This window comes from Phaseolus vulgaris, chromosome 3 (genome assembly GCF_000499845.2).
Source record: "Phaseolus vulgaris cultivar G19833 chromosome 3, P. vulgaris v2.0, whole genome shotgun sequence".
Classification (NCBI taxonomy): Eukaryota; Viridiplantae; Streptophyta; class Magnoliopsida; order Fabales; family Fabaceae; genus Phaseolus; species Phaseolus vulgaris.
Genome location: NC_023757.2, coordinates 36,224,960 through 36,243,848, shown reverse-complemented (window position 1 = coordinate 36,243,848; position 18,889 = coordinate 36,224,960). Strand labels below are relative to the sequence as shown.

General features: G+C 30.0%; 2 protein-coding genes across 4 annotated transcripts; one reads left to right on the top strand and one right to left on the bottom strand.

Annotated features, from left to right (window-relative positions):
• Positions 1–1,226: 1,226 nt before the first annotated feature.
• Positions 1,227–8,517, top strand: LOC137807375 (diacylglycerol kinase 7-like). 3 transcript variants are annotated; one of them, XM_068607990.1, is made up of 13 exons: positions 1,227–1,415; positions 1,881–2,304; positions 2,684–2,806; positions 3,199–3,336; positions 3,419–3,504; positions 3,794–3,881; positions 4,437–4,512; positions 5,097–5,179; positions 5,408–5,478; positions 6,345–6,422; positions 6,975–7,062; positions 7,246–7,362; positions 8,067–8,517. In XM_068607990.1, the coding sequence occupies exons 1-13, from the start codon at positions 1,300–1,302 to the stop codon at positions 8,226–8,228; spliced, it is 1,650 nt and encodes a 549-aa protein (XP_068464091.1). In that variant the 5' UTR covers positions 1,227–1,299; the 3' UTR covers positions 8,229–8,517. The 3 variants fall into 3 exon arrangements, with proteins under 3 accessions (XP_068464091.1, XP_068464092.1, XP_068464093.1); XM_068607991.1 differs by lacking the exon at positions 1,227–1,415 and adding an exon at positions 1,550–1,775; XM_068607992.1 differs by lacking the exon at positions 1,227–1,415 and adding an exon at positions 1,600–1,722.
• A 7,832-nt stretch (positions 8,518–16,349) lies between these two features.
• Positions 16,350–18,615, bottom strand: LOC137805903 (glutamate receptor 2.8-like). The gene is made up of 4 exons (XM_068605785.1): positions 18,190–18,615; positions 17,762–18,086; positions 17,256–17,665; positions 16,350–16,916 (listed from the first exon to the last, which is right to left on the bottom strand). The coding sequence occupies exons 1-4, from the start codon at positions 18,526–18,528 to the stop codon at positions 16,575–16,577; spliced, it is 1,416 nt and encodes a 471-aa protein (XP_068461886.1). The 5' UTR covers positions 18,529–18,615; the 3' UTR covers positions 16,350–16,574.
• Positions 18,616–18,889: the final 274 nt, after the last annotated feature.

Genomic DNA, 18,889 nt, shown 5'->3' with positions numbered 1-18,889 from the left:
TGTGTAATGTTATAGTTCTCATAGACAAAGATTTAATGTCTTTATTTTCACCATAAAAAACAACTGATTATCTATCACCGTTCAAGTTAATCTAAATACATTATTTCTCTAAATATAAAAGTGATTTTTGTTTTAAAACATCCCAGGAAATTTTAATAGTAGAAAATGAATCATTTTCAGTTTTAAATTAAAAAATAATTATTTCTTTAGTTACTTAAGTAATGTCGCATTATTATTTTATTTTAAGAATTATTTTAATTTTTTATATATAATTAGTAAAACATTTTAATTTTCTTATCACATTCAGCAAGTAATGATTGAAAAAATGGTCAACTTTAATATACCAAATATAAGTATAACACCAAATCGGTTTTCTAAAATACGATAAAGTAATTTTTTTAACCATTATTATTATGATAAAGTAATTTTGTTAACGCATGTATATTCACATTTTTATTAGATTAATACATATATATAATTTATTATTTTTATGAATAATTAATTAAAATAATGATACGATTTAAAAAAATATAAAAATTTATAAAAATAGTACTACAAAAATATACAATCATTATTTATTTATTAGAAAGGAAGTTATTTAGTTATTTTAAAATAAAAAATCTATTTAATTATTTATTTTATTAAATAAATAAATAAATAAAATATTTTTTAGTTATTAAAAAGTAAAATTATCCAATTAAAAGATGACACAAAAGAAGTTAACAAATATTGTATCTTTTTATATTGTGGTATGAATTATTATTATTATTATGTCAAGGTAATTATTAGAGAAATATTTTTTATTAGATGTTACATTATTTAAACTATATATATCGTGATTATTAATAACTTTATTATTTGCTTAAGTATTATTAGACAATGAATAGGAAAACTGATACTCAGTATGAATTAAAATTTTAATATCTAAAAAGTATTAATCAACAGGTATTTATTTGACACTTATTCTACAAAATTAGCATTCTACATAATTGTCCTATATTTCTTGAATAGGTAAAGATGGTAAATTAATTTTGGATATATGAAATAGTTGAGTTGGCAGCCAACTCTTAGCAGCAACAGCAAATCTAAATCACAGTTATTATTTAACTAAAATAGGGTTAAAATTACACAGATATGGCCTGTGTCGTTCTGTGTCGAAGACTCGTCTTGGACCAAAGACGGAACAAATTGTTCATTTAAACTCTAAATTGGCACAACTTGAAAGTGTCTTTCGTTCACTGCGAGTTTCCTCTATCAATTTTTTCTTGTTTTCCGTGTGCTACCATTCTCAGAGGCGTCATGCAATTGCCCAACCAAACCCTCTTGAGTAACGGTGTGCTCGTTAACACACACTGGAAATTTGAGAAAAAGATGGAAGATTCAATTCAAACTTCGCTTTCATCCACGAACGACCGGTATGTGTATTATTTATCGTTTCAGGGAGTTACATCATTAAGTCACATAACTGGTTGAATATCATAAAAATAAATGTTACAATTCATATAAAAAAATAGAAATAAGGTGGACAAATATGGTTGGGTGGGGACGTGTGAGTTGGAGAAATAATGCCTTTTCATTTGTTGTAAATAGAGGTAACATGTGGGGGCATTTTCCCCATCACAAGAAAAAGAGTTTAAGGAACGGCATTAGCAAAAATTTCCTTTATTTTTTCGAAAGTAAATTATAGGATTGGCGAGCCTCCAATAAAACTCAAATTTACTGGTTGGACTTTCGTCTTTGCCTGCGCGCTGCAAAAACTGCCTTGAGAGTCAAGAGTTGCTTCACACATGCACTCTTTTCTTTTTGTTTCATTATTCATAAATTATAATATGATAATGAAATTATAAAGAGATTCGTCTTTTGATTTAAATTTTCTGCAGAGGACAGAGGAGAGACGGGCCAGAGGGTTTGCCTCAGAGAAGAAAAGAATCGAGTCGTCGCCGAGAGAAAAGGAGAGCGAGGAAGAAGATGGATTCGCCGGCGCCGACCGGTGAGACTAAAAAGATAGCGGTGCGGTCGTCGATTGTGGAGTCATTTCGCGGTTGCGGTCTGTCCGGGATCCGAATTGACAAGGACGAGTTGAAGAAGCAGCTCACCATGCCGCAGTACCTGCGTTACGCAATGCGCGATTCCATTCGCCTTCAGGACCCCGCCGCCGGTGAGTCCCGCTACATCAACCGCGCCGACGGCGAGGATTCCGCCGCTCCGCCATGTCCCATGGTCGTCTTCATCAACTCCCGCAGCGGTGGCCGCCACGGCCCCGCTCTCAAGGAGAGACTCCAGCAACTCATGAGTGAAGAGCAGGTACTGCTGCTTTAAATTACCTGGGAGTGTTTAAAATCTCGCTGTCGTTCTCTCGTTTGTATCTATGTTTTTCCGAATCACTTGTCGCAAAGCAGGGGAAATTGTGAAATTAATCGGATCTTGTCAGTGAGACGCTGAAACTTCTGAACTGAGAGAAGAAGAGTCGTTTTGAAGGATTCTACTAGCTATAGACAATGCAATTGCTTTGAGAATCACCATGTCCTGTTACTTAACTGTTTTTTTTATTTGACGCGTATGTGAAATTCAAGTTACTCTTTAGATGTGGTTTCGTGGTTCGAATTTTTACTTCTGTTATTATTTTCTCTATAACTTTGTTCGTCTTTACATGTCGTGATTGTTGTTTGGCTGTACGGTGCAGGTTTTTGACTTATCAGATGTGAAGCCTCATGAATTTGTACGGTATGGATTGAGTTGTCTGGAGATGTTGGCGGGCCTTGGTGATTCTTGTGCCAAAGAAACTCGTGAAAGAATCAGGGTTATGGTATGATGATTCGAGAACTGGAATATGCATTACAATTCATTCTTATGATATAAAGTACTGCGTGTGATTGCTTAAGTTGTGATGGGTCCCGTATTTGGTTTCTTTACGTTTTGCATAATTGATTTAAAAAATGGCAAGTTATTATAATTAGAAGAGTATTTGTTACTTATTCTATTTTTCCCTCCTCCATAAAACTGAAATAGATGAGGTATGATTGACATGTGATTGGTTATGCAGTTCTTTCTTTAATTTATAAGTTAAAAATGTGATTGACTGCACATAATTGGAATTATAGTACGTACTGGATACAAATATTCGATTATATATATATATATATATATATTATATACATTACTATATTTTGGCAATCTCAAAACTGGTTGATTGGGCAGGTTGCTGGAGGTGATGGTACAGTTGGTTGGGTATTAGGATGTCTTACAGAACTTCGCACACTGGTTCGAGAGCCAGTTCCTCCGGTAGGGATCATACCGTTGGGTACAGGCAATGACCTTTCTAGGAGTTTTAGCTGGGTAAGCCTCCATACTCTTGGAAATAATGGGTTAAATAAATGTTGGGTCTACTGTACTAATCTGTCTTTCTGATATTTTTCAGGGTGGGTCATTTCCGTTTGCATGGAGGTCTGCTATCAAGAGAACTCTTCAAAGGGCTAGTACTGGGACTGTCAAGCGTTTGGATAGGTTTTGTGTATTTTGATTATAGTTCATATGTTTTTCCTTTACTGGGTTAATTTTAATGGGGGATATGAAGTCACTGAATGAAATGAGTTTGGCTTTCAGCTTTTGCCATGGTTAGTTGCAGATAAAGTATGTTGATCGTAAATTTAAAATTATTTGTACATCTTCTATGTATGAACTCTTAGAACTGTAGAGTTGAATTTGGGTTTTATACGGAGATATACTTTAATTGTGTTCTCTTTGCTTTGTGGCTCACATATATTAAATTGGTATAATATGTTTTTCAATGCAGTTGGCGAGTTTCACTTGCAATGCCAGAAGGCACATCTGTGAAGCTACCACATTGTTTGAAGCCTGCAGAGGAGTTCACTCTTGATCAGGTTATTGTCTGGTTTCTCATATCATTAATGCGTTTTATCTCTGTATATGAATTGGTTAGGCTTGTTTTCTTGAGCATAGAGTATGTGGCTTCCAAATGCACACATCCTTCATATATAGGAGGAAGATTAGGTTAGCAGTAATCTTTGGTTCCCAAATGATCATCCTTCATATATAGGTCTCAAAAGATTAGGTTAGTAATAATATTTTGTGATGTTTCAAGTTTTTCCAGAAATCACAACTACTTACTCAAATAATGAATATCAATTTTTGTGCACACGACATGATTATTCTATAAATTTTAATCAAAATATACTTCTGTACAGCATGAGCCCCATTTTTTTTTTACAATTGGCCTTGTCAAGGCCTTTTTAGACAGTCACTCCGATTAAACTTAATTCTTTACATAAATGGTTGTTTCTTGTACACTCTATTAAGTGTAAATTTGGAAAAGACGGCAAAGTATTTGATTCAGCATGCAACTTTTCACAACTTTTTTTCTCAATTCTTGCTGTCCAATTGTAATATGGAATTTTTTGTGTGTCTGCTCTCTGCAGGGCTTTGAAATTGAGGGAGAACTACCAGAGAAAGTTGCAAGTTATGAAGGCGTGTACTATAATTACTTCAGCATAGGTACTTGAATCTGTACATCAGTAGATTTTATTGGTACTTAAAATGAAAATTTCTGGAGATGGTATCATGTCTATTTTAGATTTTTAGTGCCTTAGATGGTAGTTGAGATTAATCATTGAGAAAGAAGTTACTACTTTACATGTGATACTACATGTTAGTTGTATGACATGTTGTTTTAAAGACAAATTGTTCCTTGCATGGTATTGATGCATCCTAGGTAGTATTTCATGAATGGAGTTACTGACTTGTCATGGATGCTGCTCAAATTTTTAATGCCTGAAGTTTGGGCTTTTAGGCCTACTACTATTTTGTGCTACAATGGCTTCAGACTTTTTAGCAAGATGTGACCATGCCAATTGTCCAACTGAAGCTAATTGAGAATTCCTTTTATACCTTAGATTTTATGTTTGTTTTGGTTTTTTTCACCTGTTTATGAGTGTGTGAATCGATGTAGAAACTTGAGATGCAACAACTTTCTTGGCTTTTGGGTGGTTGATAGAATGGAAAAGTTTTTAGATTGCTCAATCGAATCTCTAATCTGTATTTATTAGCATTCATAGAATATCTTGTTATACTCTCTACAGGAATGGATGCCCAAGTGGCTTATGGCTTCCATCATCTACGCGATGAAAAACCTTACCTTGCAAGCGGTCCAATTTCAAATAAGGTATTAAAGCTATGGAGTTGCGTAACGTGTTTTATAAATTTCCTTCTTTCTTGCTTGCTTCAGTTCACTTAATTTGATTTTTGGCAATATATTCTCTCTTCTTTTTTTCTTTTCGCAGCATGGTATTTGAGATTATCATATTAGCACAAGTGTTAACAGTCTAATAGCCACTATGTCTCCTAATAATGGATTGTGATCATTGATAAATCCTTTTCTTTCTGGTTGCAGATTATATACTCAAGTTACAGCTGCACACAGGGCTGGTTTTTCACACCTTGCGTAAGTGATCCAGGTCTAAGGTAAGATATGCCAGCTAAGCTGTTTTATTCATGTGATAAATCAGAAAAAGCAAAATGCTTATAATTTTTGCTCTTTTTTTTTTCACCTTATGTGCAATAGATATCACTCTTCATTAGAAAAAAAAAAATAGTTTACCATTGCAACAATAATGATTCTTTTGTTAATGTAAAGAATTGGAAATATGAGTTGGCAAATGATCTCTTCTACCTATTCTGTTGTCTTTGGAAAAACAATTTCCCGGATAGTGAAGAGTTTCTGTTAATCTGTCTGCTGATGGATTTCACATGTATATGCAGATCATATGCATGTTTTGTGTTTGTTTCTCTGTTATTTTTATCAGACCCCACTTCTTCAATGACTATACAGAGACACAATACGCTCCAAAACATGACCTGTCATGTGAAATTTGTACACGAGAGAACGCAAACCCCATCTGTTTAACTTGACATGATTTCACCTTTTGAGTGCAAGCTGAATATAATTTTTACGCTACTGCTGAAAAATAGATAAATTCTCTCTCGATTTTATAGTCCATGCTTGTTATAAATACAAGATTGGATAATTTGAGTTGAGAAGAGCCATTTCATCCTCCACCATGCATGGTCACTTTGATTATTCTTCTGTGTCCAGCACGAGTCTTGTGTCTTAATCTGTTTTACGACAAAGAAGTAGAATAATGTCTTTGGATTATGATTATCTGCGGCTTCTTTCCATGGATTTCATGAGTTATTGTGAGAGATGAACTTGTATAATGATTATTTATATGGAAACTCGTATGCTTGTTTTTATTATATAATAAAGGAAGATGACTAACTTAATAGCTATTCCTTATTGCTATAATCCTAAACGTCCTTTCTGTCATTAGGGGACTTAAAAACATTTTGCGGATGCATATCAAAAGGGTCAATAGCTCAGAGTGGGAGCAGATTGCAATTCCTACAAGGTACATTTCTCATCTATATAGTATAGTTGTTGCTGATGCATATTATTAAGTGTAATCAAGTCAATGTTTTAAAGACAGGCTGATAGATACCCATTAGTAATTAGTTAGGTGTTCGTTAGTAAGGGAGTTGGTTTGGGTAGTTGGGCAGGCTTAAATAGTATAAGAAATAAAGCGTATGGCCTCTAAACAAGGAGGGGTGGTTGAGAGAGAAATTATTTTTCATTTGAGAATGTGTGAAGTGGGCAGTTGTAGTCTCCCGTATAACTTGGGAGATCTTTTATTTTGTATCTTCTAACCCTAATGTAAGGCTGCTACCAAATTGGCACAGGTTCATCAATAAAAAATCGTTCTTTTGCTTAGATTCCATCCATGGAATCGTTGCCCTTTGTAATTTTTGAAGTGTGCATTTCTTCCTCGTACATATAGATTTTGGAAATTTGAATTAAATTTTACTGCATAGTAATGTAGCAAGAGTCATAATCACAACTCAATATCTCGTGAAATTTTTGTTCTGGTCCACTTTGCATGATGTGGTTACGTTATTCCTTTCAGTGTAAGGGCAATAGTTGCTCTGAATCTTCACAGCTATGGAAGTGGGAGAAATCCATGGGGTAAACCAAAACCAGAATATTTGGATAAGGTATGTTGCCTAAGATAATACCTTATTAAGGTGATGATATGAAAACATTCTATCTCGTGTTCCTTTCAATTATATAAAAGATCTAGGGATACATACTTTGTTTCTGAATATAAGCTAACTTGTTGAAAAGGTTACTTCAATTTAATTATGTTTGACTGAATAGACTTTTTGATGTGCTTTCAGAGAGGCTTTGTTGAAGCTGATGTTGCCGATGGGCTCTTGGAAGTATTTGGTTTAAAACAAGGATGGCATGCATCGTTTGTCATGGTTGAACTGATATCTGCAAAGCACCTAGCTCAGGTACCACTATTTATTGTTTGTGTTTGAGTGAATTGCTTACCTAGGTTCCCTGACTGCTTTTGTCCGAGAGGTTGACACATTCTAAATAATAACCCATAGTCTTGACTTGTTCGATTTAAAGATTCTCATACTGTTCTGCATCTGAGTCGATCTTCTTCACTTGTATATTATGGCTAATAGAATATGGAAAGATCTAGCTATAAATGTCAGATTTATGATTTTGAGAGCACCTCAGCCAAAAAACTTAGTATATCTTGACACCTCCGCCCAAGGGTTTTTCTGGGAAGAAGGTGGTGAGAAAAAACTGGCCGATTGGAAATTCAATGACATAAATATGTCATTGAAACAAATACCAACTGCAACTGAACTGACTATTAAATGATGCGGGCCTGATTTCTTATACGACTTGTATCTAGTGTTTACCACTAAATTTTTTAAAACTTCATATTTGAGTTCACTTTCAACTTAAATTTGACAAGTGAAAAACCCTTTTTCCTGTCTGCCCGTATAGAGGGCTCGTTCTCTTTTCTTTTGTAGGGAATTTGTTGACTAGTCTGATCATAGCCCACCTCTCTCTAAAATGGAATGGTCTTGTCTCCCTTGTTTTATATTGCCATGATTTACGTTGTGAAATTGTCTTTCTCAGTGATCAGTACACCGCCACTGGTTTCTCATGACTGTTCAATTCTATTTATATCTTTTAGGCATCAGCTATTCGATTGGAAGTGAGAGGTGGACGGTGGAAAAATGCCTATATGCAAATGGACGGAGAACCCTGGAAGCAGCCATTGAGCAAGGACTTCTCAACATACGTGGAAATAAAGAGGGAGCCTTTCCAGTCACTAGTTATCAGTGGAAAAAAGTAATTCTTAGGTTGTTGACTTTTCCACTGCTGGAATTCATGAAAGGCTTTTTGTATTATATGCAATCTTAGGAATTGGCTGTCCGTTACATGGAAAGTTTGATGTTGTAAAAAATAAGTCTTTTGTTGTTTTATTAAAATCTTGTTTATGCTTAGTGAGAATATAATTCTTTGATTGTATCCGTAGCTGGCGGCAGTCATGGAAGGCATATGTATATGTAATCTAGGGCATTGGCGCTACATTATATTTGTATGGAAAAGTTGTGGAGAAAAATGTCTTTTTTTCGTGCTAATGACCTATCCAGTTTCCATAATCTTTGAAGCTCGCCATTTGTCCAGTTGTCTGAAAATTATGCGGTCTAAAGGAATTTATATGGCTGGAAAGTAATGTTTTAGATGTCAAGTTGCATTTAAAATTGAAAGGTTTACAAAATACTTTCTCGGATCAAATTTAAGTTCATTAGCATACATTTCTGTCACGGGTCACATCACTTGATATGCAAATATAAAAATCAAGAAAAAATTTGGGTTAGTTGCATTTTTATTTTTATTAAGGAATGACTTTCTGCGGATGATTTTTTTCCCCTATAATCACTCCTATGAATGAATGAAAACTAAAAATAAAATAAGTTTCTTCATAAAGTAAAATTAATTTATATTTATAGAATTTTCTGGTATAAATTTTCTAAATATTTCTAAAACACAAGAAAAATAAATTAATTTGTCATTAGCTAAAATCAGATTATCTAGAAAATGATATAATTTTATTTTTCAATATAGTTTTTTCTTCTAGAAATACTTGAATAAAATCTATCTTATCACTAAAAATATTATTTTAATATAGGTCTATAAACATTAGTTATTTATAATTGGAAGTTATTGAAATGAAGACAGTTTTTTAATAATAAGTCTTACGCGTGAAGACATTCATTTAACAACATAGTCGTGTGCAAGAAGATAAGAAAACTTCTTATTAATGAGCAAAACCTATAGAAGGTTTACCGTCAAAAATATACAATTGTTTTTGTTGGGATTGTGACTTTTCATAACTTATTCTAAAGAGGATTAAGATAAGAGTTATAATGCACAATTCATTTATAAATTCGAGTAATTCTTGGAATTCCAAAAGAGTTTAAAGATATTAATTTAATAATAACATTGAATGTTAGAAAAGAATAAATGATTTAGTTAAATGAAAAGGGCAGTGAGTTGGTTTTAATTTTTTTTTATAAATTGTTTTTGTTGTCCTTTTTGTCAATTCTTTTAAAATTGTAATTAATTCAGAAATTATATTTAAAGAAAGATTGTAAAAGAAATATAAAGTAGTTCAGATCATAAATGATCTATATTATTCACAATGACCCTTACAAATACAAGACAATAAACAAAAGTTAAATCAATTATTGAATATATTTAAGAGGATATAATCAACCCTATGAATACTTAAGAGGATAGAAATAAGATAAACTCTTGACTACACTGATATAAATTGGAACACACTTTAACACTATTCAAACAAAGAAAAAAGGTATCAGAATTCACAAAGTTTTTAGCACGACACAATCTTTGATTTTAAATCTTGAAAGCTCTTTGACAATTTGAGAATAACTTAGATAATCTATGAAGGATCTATGTTTTCCACTAGTATTTGTTTTATAAAAGATTAAGACCAAATTTCTATTTATAGAAATAAGAAAACACTGATTTAAAGAAATTTCCAAACATAATTAATTATAATCTCAAATTGATAATAAAAAAATCAGTTACAAAACATTTCTATTGTAATCGAATGTATTAATCGATTATTTCCGCTTTACAATTAATTAAAAAAAAAGTTAATTGATTATACAAGATTTTAATCAATTAATTTATGAGAGCATTGAAAACACTTAAATATGTTTTATGGTTTAATAACTGAACTCATAATTGATTATCCTATTTTGAAATCTATCATAAATAATTTTATCGATTATTTAAAAACTTAAATAATTAACAAAGTCACAAAACCTTTTTTTTTCATATTTTAAACCATAAAAAATAATTTTTTTAATTGATTTTAGTATAAGTTGTGTGCTAAATTAAAAGTCTTATAAATATATTTTATAAAAGATTTAACATATAAAAAAAATTAAAAACTCTCAAAACATTTTCAACATATTCATCAAAAACATCTTTAGTAGAGGTCTAAGTCTTTAGTGGAGGTTTGAGTCTTTCCTTCAAGTCAACATTAAAATTGTGTCAAGTCCAACATTAAAAATGAGTGCTGGTAACATCATATAAATTTGACCAAGAATATTTATAAATCCTGTATACTTAACTAAATTTACTGAATGCAAATCTTATAACTATAGTTTTTATAATAGAATTGGACTTATCAGTGAATAACCAAGGTTCTTTCTTTTATCCAAATTACATTAAGACTGCATAATTAAAATTAATATTTTAATTTCTAAATTAGTTAGTTTGAAATTAATATTTCACTCATTGATTAATCTAGAATTGATTTTTTCACTTTTAAATTAGTTAATTCAAAATTAACTTTTTTCATTTATGGATTACCAATCCACATATTTTTCTTATAGAACTTTTGATCCAAAACTTGTTTAGAATTCGAAAGCTAATTGATTCTAAATTGTTTTATAATAGGGATTGTATCTTGAATTTAAGTAAAATTTCAGTGACTCTGGAATATGCATCAAAGAAAGAGAGAAATAATTGATAGATGGATGACGTTAGTATACATTAAAGAGAAGGATAAATGAGAGTGTGATATAAGAATATGAGGAGGTGAGAGCTAAGTATGTCTAATGTATTTAAAATTTAGAGTCACGTATTTGGTTTGTGGTTGAAAGTTTTTTTTTTTTTTTTTTTTTCAGGTTATAAGAAGATTTTACTAATCATCTATTTCTATTGCAGAATTGTATGGTTAGTTTGGAATCAATGTTTTTTATGGTTAAGATTGGTGTAAGTTGTTCCTCTTGATTCCTTCTCACATTTCAATTTCATTTAGTTTTTGACCTATAATGCATTTGTTTATGTTAATTTAGTTTTGGGGAGTTTGTGGATTTTTGTGGTAAGGGAGTTTTGAAGTTATAGGAATAATGTCATTGTGGAGTGGTAGATCATTAAAAAATCTTCTCTTTGTCCAATTAAAAACTTGGTCTTGAGTTACATAAAAGTTTCCTTTGCTCACTTCTTATTCTCTGATTGGTATTTTGTCCCTATATCTTGTCTAAGTATGATTTAAATTATTTGTGTTTGTTAGTCTCCGATTAATTGTCTTGTGAGTTGAATATTTGTTGGTTGAGCAGTTGGGTTGTGTGTTAATTTTAGGTGATATCAGTTTTTATTTGTTTGGGTTGCTAGTTACGTTGTTTAAAGTTGAAGTTGTATTTATTAATGCTTTGATTTTTTTATTAGGAGGTGACTTTCTCCGTTTGTTAAGAATAACTAGATGAGGTGTGGATTAATTTCATAATCAATATAAATGTTCAATCACCTTTTTCTGAAGTGAGTTCTATTTATTCTGATAAAGAAAAAAAAATTATAGTTTAGTTTATTAAAAAAATATAGTTTAGTTTATTGCCAATTCTGACAGATATTTTAAGGTGTGGGGAGTGGGGGTGTATGCAGTTTGTATATTTATTTAGCTTTTCGCGTTTAGAATATGTTGCTAGCTGGTGTATCCCCAAAAGTGCTAATGTGTTGGAATTTAACCAATTAATGTGAATCCATTTGTTATGTCAGTTAGCAATTCATTAATGTGTTGGAAGATGTCAGAGCATAGAATATGATTTTTATTTCATGTTTGATGCGTTTTTAAAATAAAAAGTGACATGTTCTCCGAGGGCTATACTTAATTGGACCCGTTTCATCTACAACACAATTTTATAAATAAGTTAAATATATATGGGTAACATTAAGTACTAGACCCTTCTGCCGCATATATATTATAACAAATTATCGGGAACACAGTGGGAACACGGCACTGACGTGTATCCACAATTTTTTATTTTTATTTCTATAGTATTTTTTTTATTTTTCAAAAATAATTTTTTTTAATAATATTAAAATGAGAAGTTAAAGAGTATACAGTTAAAAGAGTAGTGTGTATCCGCTTTTGTATTTTTTTATTCTTTAAAAACAATTTCTCTTAATAACATTAAAATGAGAAGTTAAAGAGTATGTTAATAAAATAGTGGAGAACGGTAATTAAAAGTTACATATAGTAAAGAGAATGAATGAATTTTCAAAATTTAAAATTTAAAATTACTATTTAAATTCAAAATACTCTCTCAAAATAGAAAATAATTAAATAGAATTTGAGTTTCATATTTTTTATAATTTTTAATATTTTATTAATTATGGGTAAAAATATATGTATTTGGTAATAGTTAAAATTTATTTAAAACTACAAACTCAACCGAAAAAATAATTAAATAGAATTTGAGTTTCATATTTTTTTTAATAATTTTTAATATTTGATCAATTATAGGAATTAAACCAATATTTTTCATTAAGTCTATAAACAACCAATAATATATGACAATCATTACAATACATATGACACCATTAAACAATAAACCAAAAATTCATCCTTGTTTGAAAAATATTATATACAAAAGAAGAAAATGCAATGAAATCTGCTTCTCTTTTCTTCACTTTGGACCCTTGGACCTGTATATAGACTCGTTTAAATTGTTCTCATCTTTTCCACCCAAATCTAATCAATCTCTCCACTCTCTCCACTCTTTCCACTTTCCAGTTAAATAATAACAAATAAAATAAATTTTAAAATTAAAAAATTATTTTATTAATTTTTGAAATTATAAAATGTCCAAATAACCAAAATAAATTAATACAATAAATTATTAAGTAAAGATAAAATGGAAAAAAAATTAAGAGCAGTTAAGAGGAGAATAAGAAATGACACAATGACCATAATACAATAATAAAATTAAATATTAATATAAGGATAAAATAGGAAAAAAAATTAAGAGCAGTTAAGACGGAAATTCCCTTTATATAGAGATATTGATATCACATTAATTAACATAATAAAATTGTGATACAAAGTATAAAAATCAGTCTAAATTTAACAACATAAAATTGTGATAGAAACTATGAAAATCATCCTCTAAATTTTTGACAACGATTTTTTAACTGTAAAGTATTTTATCATGGGTAAGTAACATTCGTTTAAGTTACATTTGTTTAATCTTTCAATACACCAAACAAATTCAGTGGTTATAATATTATTATTATTATTATTATTATTATTATTATTATTATTATTATTATTATGATTATTATTATTATTGATAATAAAAGTAATAATATTAATAATATTATTATTGTTATTATTAATATTATTTTTTCTTTTTTACAATATTATAGTTTGGATTTTGATTTTAGAACCAGAATTTCTTTCAAATTTAATTTATAAATAAAATTTAGATTTGGAAACATGTTGGAGAATGGAATACAAAGCAAAATGTATTGTGAAAACATGTTTTTTTTTAAATTTTACCAATAAATTAATTAAATGTGGTTTAAGATATCCACAATTTTAAAAAAATGGGATAAAATTATCATATTTTAATAATTGCTATCTAAAGACAATTTTAATTAAATATGATTTAAAATATTCATAATTAAAGATATATCTTTATTATTTTAGGTCACATTTTTTTAATGTGGTTTATTTTTTTTAAAAAAGTATAATAGTGATTTATAAGTAATATTTGTAAAAGTATTTTTTTTACTTTTAGATTACCTTTATAAATATGATCATAATGTTTAACCTACACATGCTAAAGACAACGTTGTTATTGTAAAATTGATCTTGAGTAATTCTTAAACCACATTTATAAAATTATTGTTTTTTCATATTTAAATAACAATTATATAAGTGTGACCTATTAAGGGAAAAAAGTGTAATTAGAAATGAGAAATGATATTAGATAGTAGTTTTAGTTTGCTGAAGTGGAAATGTTTGCTATCCTTGTTTTGATTATCAATGTCAGTATTGGAATTTGAGACTACAATTTAGATACACTGCTATCAAGAAAATGCAATTTAAAGCATATTGTGCAAAATCGCTTTGTAAGTTACTCCAAACAATTTCTCGTATTTGAGAGTTAACCCTATAGCTGAAATAAGAGTTATTTATTGTATCTTTTATAACTGTGCAATTCTATGTAAATTTTACAATATTTGTTTATATATATCTTGATTGGACTATATATGCTTTCTCTGGTTGTTGAAAGTCAATTTTATTGTTTTAAAATATAAAATATTCTTAAACCCTATTTTAATTGAGTATCTTATCAAATATTATAATTTTATTATTATGATGACGATTGTGAGTTTGCGTATGGCATAGGTTAGTGGGGGTATTTCTCCCACGTTAGATAGAGAACCCTATAACGACATCACAGAAAAATATGTTTAAATAATAAGAACTTTTTTAAGGCTAAACTAACAAATCAAAAGTAATAAAATTGTCGCTATCATCACTACTTGTGTTAGTTGTGTTCTGTTTGGACTTGTTATTCTTGTATTTATGACAATTATATCAAAGGTTTTATCTAGTGTAATCCTTTAGTATATCCTAATATAGAATACTTTCTACTCACTATTGAGTGGATCTAATATCAATATTTTTAATTTCAGTTGGATATATAGTAATATTAAGATTAATAACATATTTTATGAGTTTGATATTCTTGAGTTGATTCATGAAATGTGTATTCTATCTTTTAAAAAGAAATCTCATTGACTTCTTTTATAAACTATAAATAATTCATCCTATATTTTTTATACTTATTTTGGTTTAATTCTTCAATGTTTAATGTATCGGCATAATATAAGAATATTATCACACCAAAATTATTATTATTAAAAATTACATGGTTTAGAAGAAAATGAAAAATATAATTTTATTTAAATATTTGAAATAAAACCAAAAATATATAAACCTTAATATAAGAAAATCATTAAATAGAAACTAATTTTAGAAACAAAAAATAATTAGTTGGTATAGTAACCAAATTAGAGACTATTTTGGAGACTAAAAATGTTAAATGGTTTATAAATTGGTATCTAATTAGTTACCAAGGTTTTAACTACCAATTATTTAGATTCTAAATTTGGTAGCTAATTAGATACCAATTTAGAAACCATTTAATAATAATAGAAACTAATTTAGAAACCAACAAATTTTGTAGTAGTCTCCAAAATGGTCTCTAATTTGATAACTATAGTAACTAATTAATTTTAGTTTTAATCAATGATTTTCTAGTATTGCGTGGTTCAAATCCCTAAAGATTATAATTACAAAAATTATATTAGACTTAAAGAAGGTTTATAATAGTATATCCCCTTTCATATATATGCATTTTCTAGGTATCTATTTTACTTTTAAGTTAAATACAATAATAAAAATGTTATACTTATATAGAGACGGTTACACATTAAGTTTTATCTTTTTTGTTACAAATTGTTTGTTAGTTTTGTTATTAATAATAAAGATTAAATAAATAGGAACCACTTTAGGGGTGGTCCAACCCTTATACAGAAGTATACTTGTCTCCTAAACATAAAACAGAGATCTAAGCCAACATCCAGCTAAACATCTAGGACAAATCCACCACACAAAAACAACATTAAATAATATTCATGCAAATAAGAGGATCAAGACCAAAAGAAGTTTATATATTATTTCATTCCCTAATCCATCGAAGCATTTTTTTAGGACAAAATCGTGACGGAACACCAATCTTCAAAGCGGACAATATCTCAAATACAATGATTGATCATAACGATGTTGTCTCATTGATTTGAGTTTGGAAGAAGCCCTTGAATATATCATTGCATGAAAATTATGAAATAGAAACCAATTTTAGAGACAAAAATAATTAGTTGTTATAGTGACTAAATTAAAAAACATTTTAGAGACTAAAAAAATTGTTGATTTTTAAATTAATTCATATTATTGTTAAACAGTTTTTAAATTGGTATCTAATTAGCTACCAATGTTTTAACTACCAATTATTTAGATTTTAAATTTGATATAAAAACACTTGATAGCTAATTAGATACCAATTTAGAAACCCTCTAATAATAAAAACTAATTTACAAACCAAATTTTTTTTATTCTCTAAAATATCTCTAAAATAATCAATATAATAACTAATTATTTAATATCATCAATATAATAATTAATTATTATTTTATTTTATTTTTTTTGTCTAAAATTAGTTTTTTCTCCATTATTTTGTTGTTGTAATGTATATTATCTTATCTTTGACAAAGTCTTAAAGCCACTGTTCCAATCTCTGACAAAGTCTTAAGCCACTGTTCCGTGAGTTGAATCTTGAACTGGATTGGAAAAATGGGGGACATACCTCTGAGTGAATGCTTTAGCCGTCAAAAGGAGTCTTTGGCAAATAAATCTTTCTGAAATCAACAACGCTAACAAAGTAGAAATCCCAGCAATAATGAAAAGCCCCGCGAAGCTATGAAAGCTGAGACTGAGAGGAGCAGAAGATATTTCCGCAGACGAGTCTTCTCCTCCAATCTCATTCTTTCCAAAATATTTTTCCTCGATCTCATTCATTATTCCACTTTCAATCACATTCAGGATGCCCCTCGAAAAGTAATCCGTGAGATTGGAGTTTAAAGGGAATACCTGAAAACAACTTATTTTATGATAAAACTATACGATAACTGCACTCATTATATGATATTTGTATATATAATTCACATTTGATTAACTTTAAGTTTAACTAAACTACTTCACCCAAGCACACAGTCAGATTTTCATAGACCAATTAGTTATGACTTATGCATTATATGTATGTGTAGAGTAGCTCATAAATAGAACAAGCAAAATATATGCTAAAACAGGTAAAGCCTTGTACATGTATTGTTTAGTCTTAGTTTTACAACGACAAATAAAACAAAATTAAAGAAAAAGAACCGAAACACAAGCTTGTACAAGAATGAGAATAAGAGAAGAGAGACTTACAAAACCAAACCCAGCGTTTCTATATTCGGGGCCAGCCAAAATGTAATTGGATCCGTATTCTTTAAGGTAGAGTTTAAGGTAGGGCACTTCATCGAATATAGCTGCAACACCCCCATTTTTGCTTCCAAGCTTTAGAGCATCATGATACTCAGCAATGGTGCTATATGGCCTTAGTTTGGACGGGTCAAACTTAAATTGGTCAATCAGAACATCGTAAACAAAAGACCCAGACTGGTATCCAACGTAATAACCCCCTCTCCTTAGATCATTAACGTTCTTTAAACTGGGTCGCAGTTGATCCAAGGTCAATATAGAAGTCAAGTTGGCAGTGTAACTTTGCATGAGGACCAACGCCAATAGAAGCCAAACCATCAGCACAAATCTTGACCATCTTTTTACCACTACTTGTTCTGAAAATTCAAAAATTTGAAACCAACATACTAATTAACACACATATATATAAATTATATAAAATTAAAACATGAATCAACAGCATGCGTAATTACTTTCGGGAAGAATGGCTTGTGAGATTGGAAACAATAAGATGGTTGCAGGGCAAAGCTTTTTCTGATTTGGAGAACCCTCTTGATTAGGCAGCGCGCTTACATTTCTTTCCATGATGAGTATGGCAAGCCCTATGAAGGTAGAGATGATGATTATTCTCAACCAAAGATCCCAACTGAAGGGTTTGACAAAAGTCCACATGTTTTGATCCCTCCCATGTTGAACTGGTACTACCATTTTAACTCCCGATCCAATATATGGCACCGTGAAATCTACGTAGTTTGAACGGTTGGCTAGGATTGTTATATCCCCTACCACCGCATCATACTATTTCGTCGTGGTTTTAACCAAAGATAAAAGCAGAGTCACCGTCAGGTTTTCTGGCTATATATACATTTTCTTAAATAAAAGAAAACACAAGTTTACTAACCTCTGACAGGAAGTGTTCTAGATATGCATCGTGAAATCCGGAACCATGGGTTGGTTCAACAACAGAAGGTACAACATGTAGAGAAACATTGAAGGGTAAGCGGGTTACAACGGCATTCAAAACATCCACGCAATATCCAGAAACGGTGTACTTTTGTTGAGAAGGGTCCCAAACTACATTCACAAATTGGGGGAAACCATGCATGGGTACCGTTACTCTTAACTTTATCTCTCCATTCTTCAATCTACCATTTGATCCATTTACAGTTGGTGACTGTAGTAGCACAAGCAAACCAATTAAAAACCAATAGAAAATAGAAAAAAAACACTTATCCTTCATCGTATAGTAAATACTAGCTAGTACTTTTAATCACTCCTTCCTCTTTATATAGTTTTAGCCCATTAGAGAACGCTTATTTAGTTCCCAATAATGGATTCACCAAATATTTAAACTAGTTTACAGATAAACTAAAGGTCAATCAACTTACAACAAGTCTGTGCCACTGAAAACACATAATTTCCTTTTTGTTTTCAATTAGTTGTATTTCTATAACTTGAAATACTTTATCTTTTCTTTGATATTTGTACCTTTAAAATTTAATATACAGAATGTTTGTTAAGGAATAAGAGCATTTCCTTTAATATTAATAGATTAAATATACTTTTTTTCATGTACTACAACGAAAAATTAATTTTGTGTA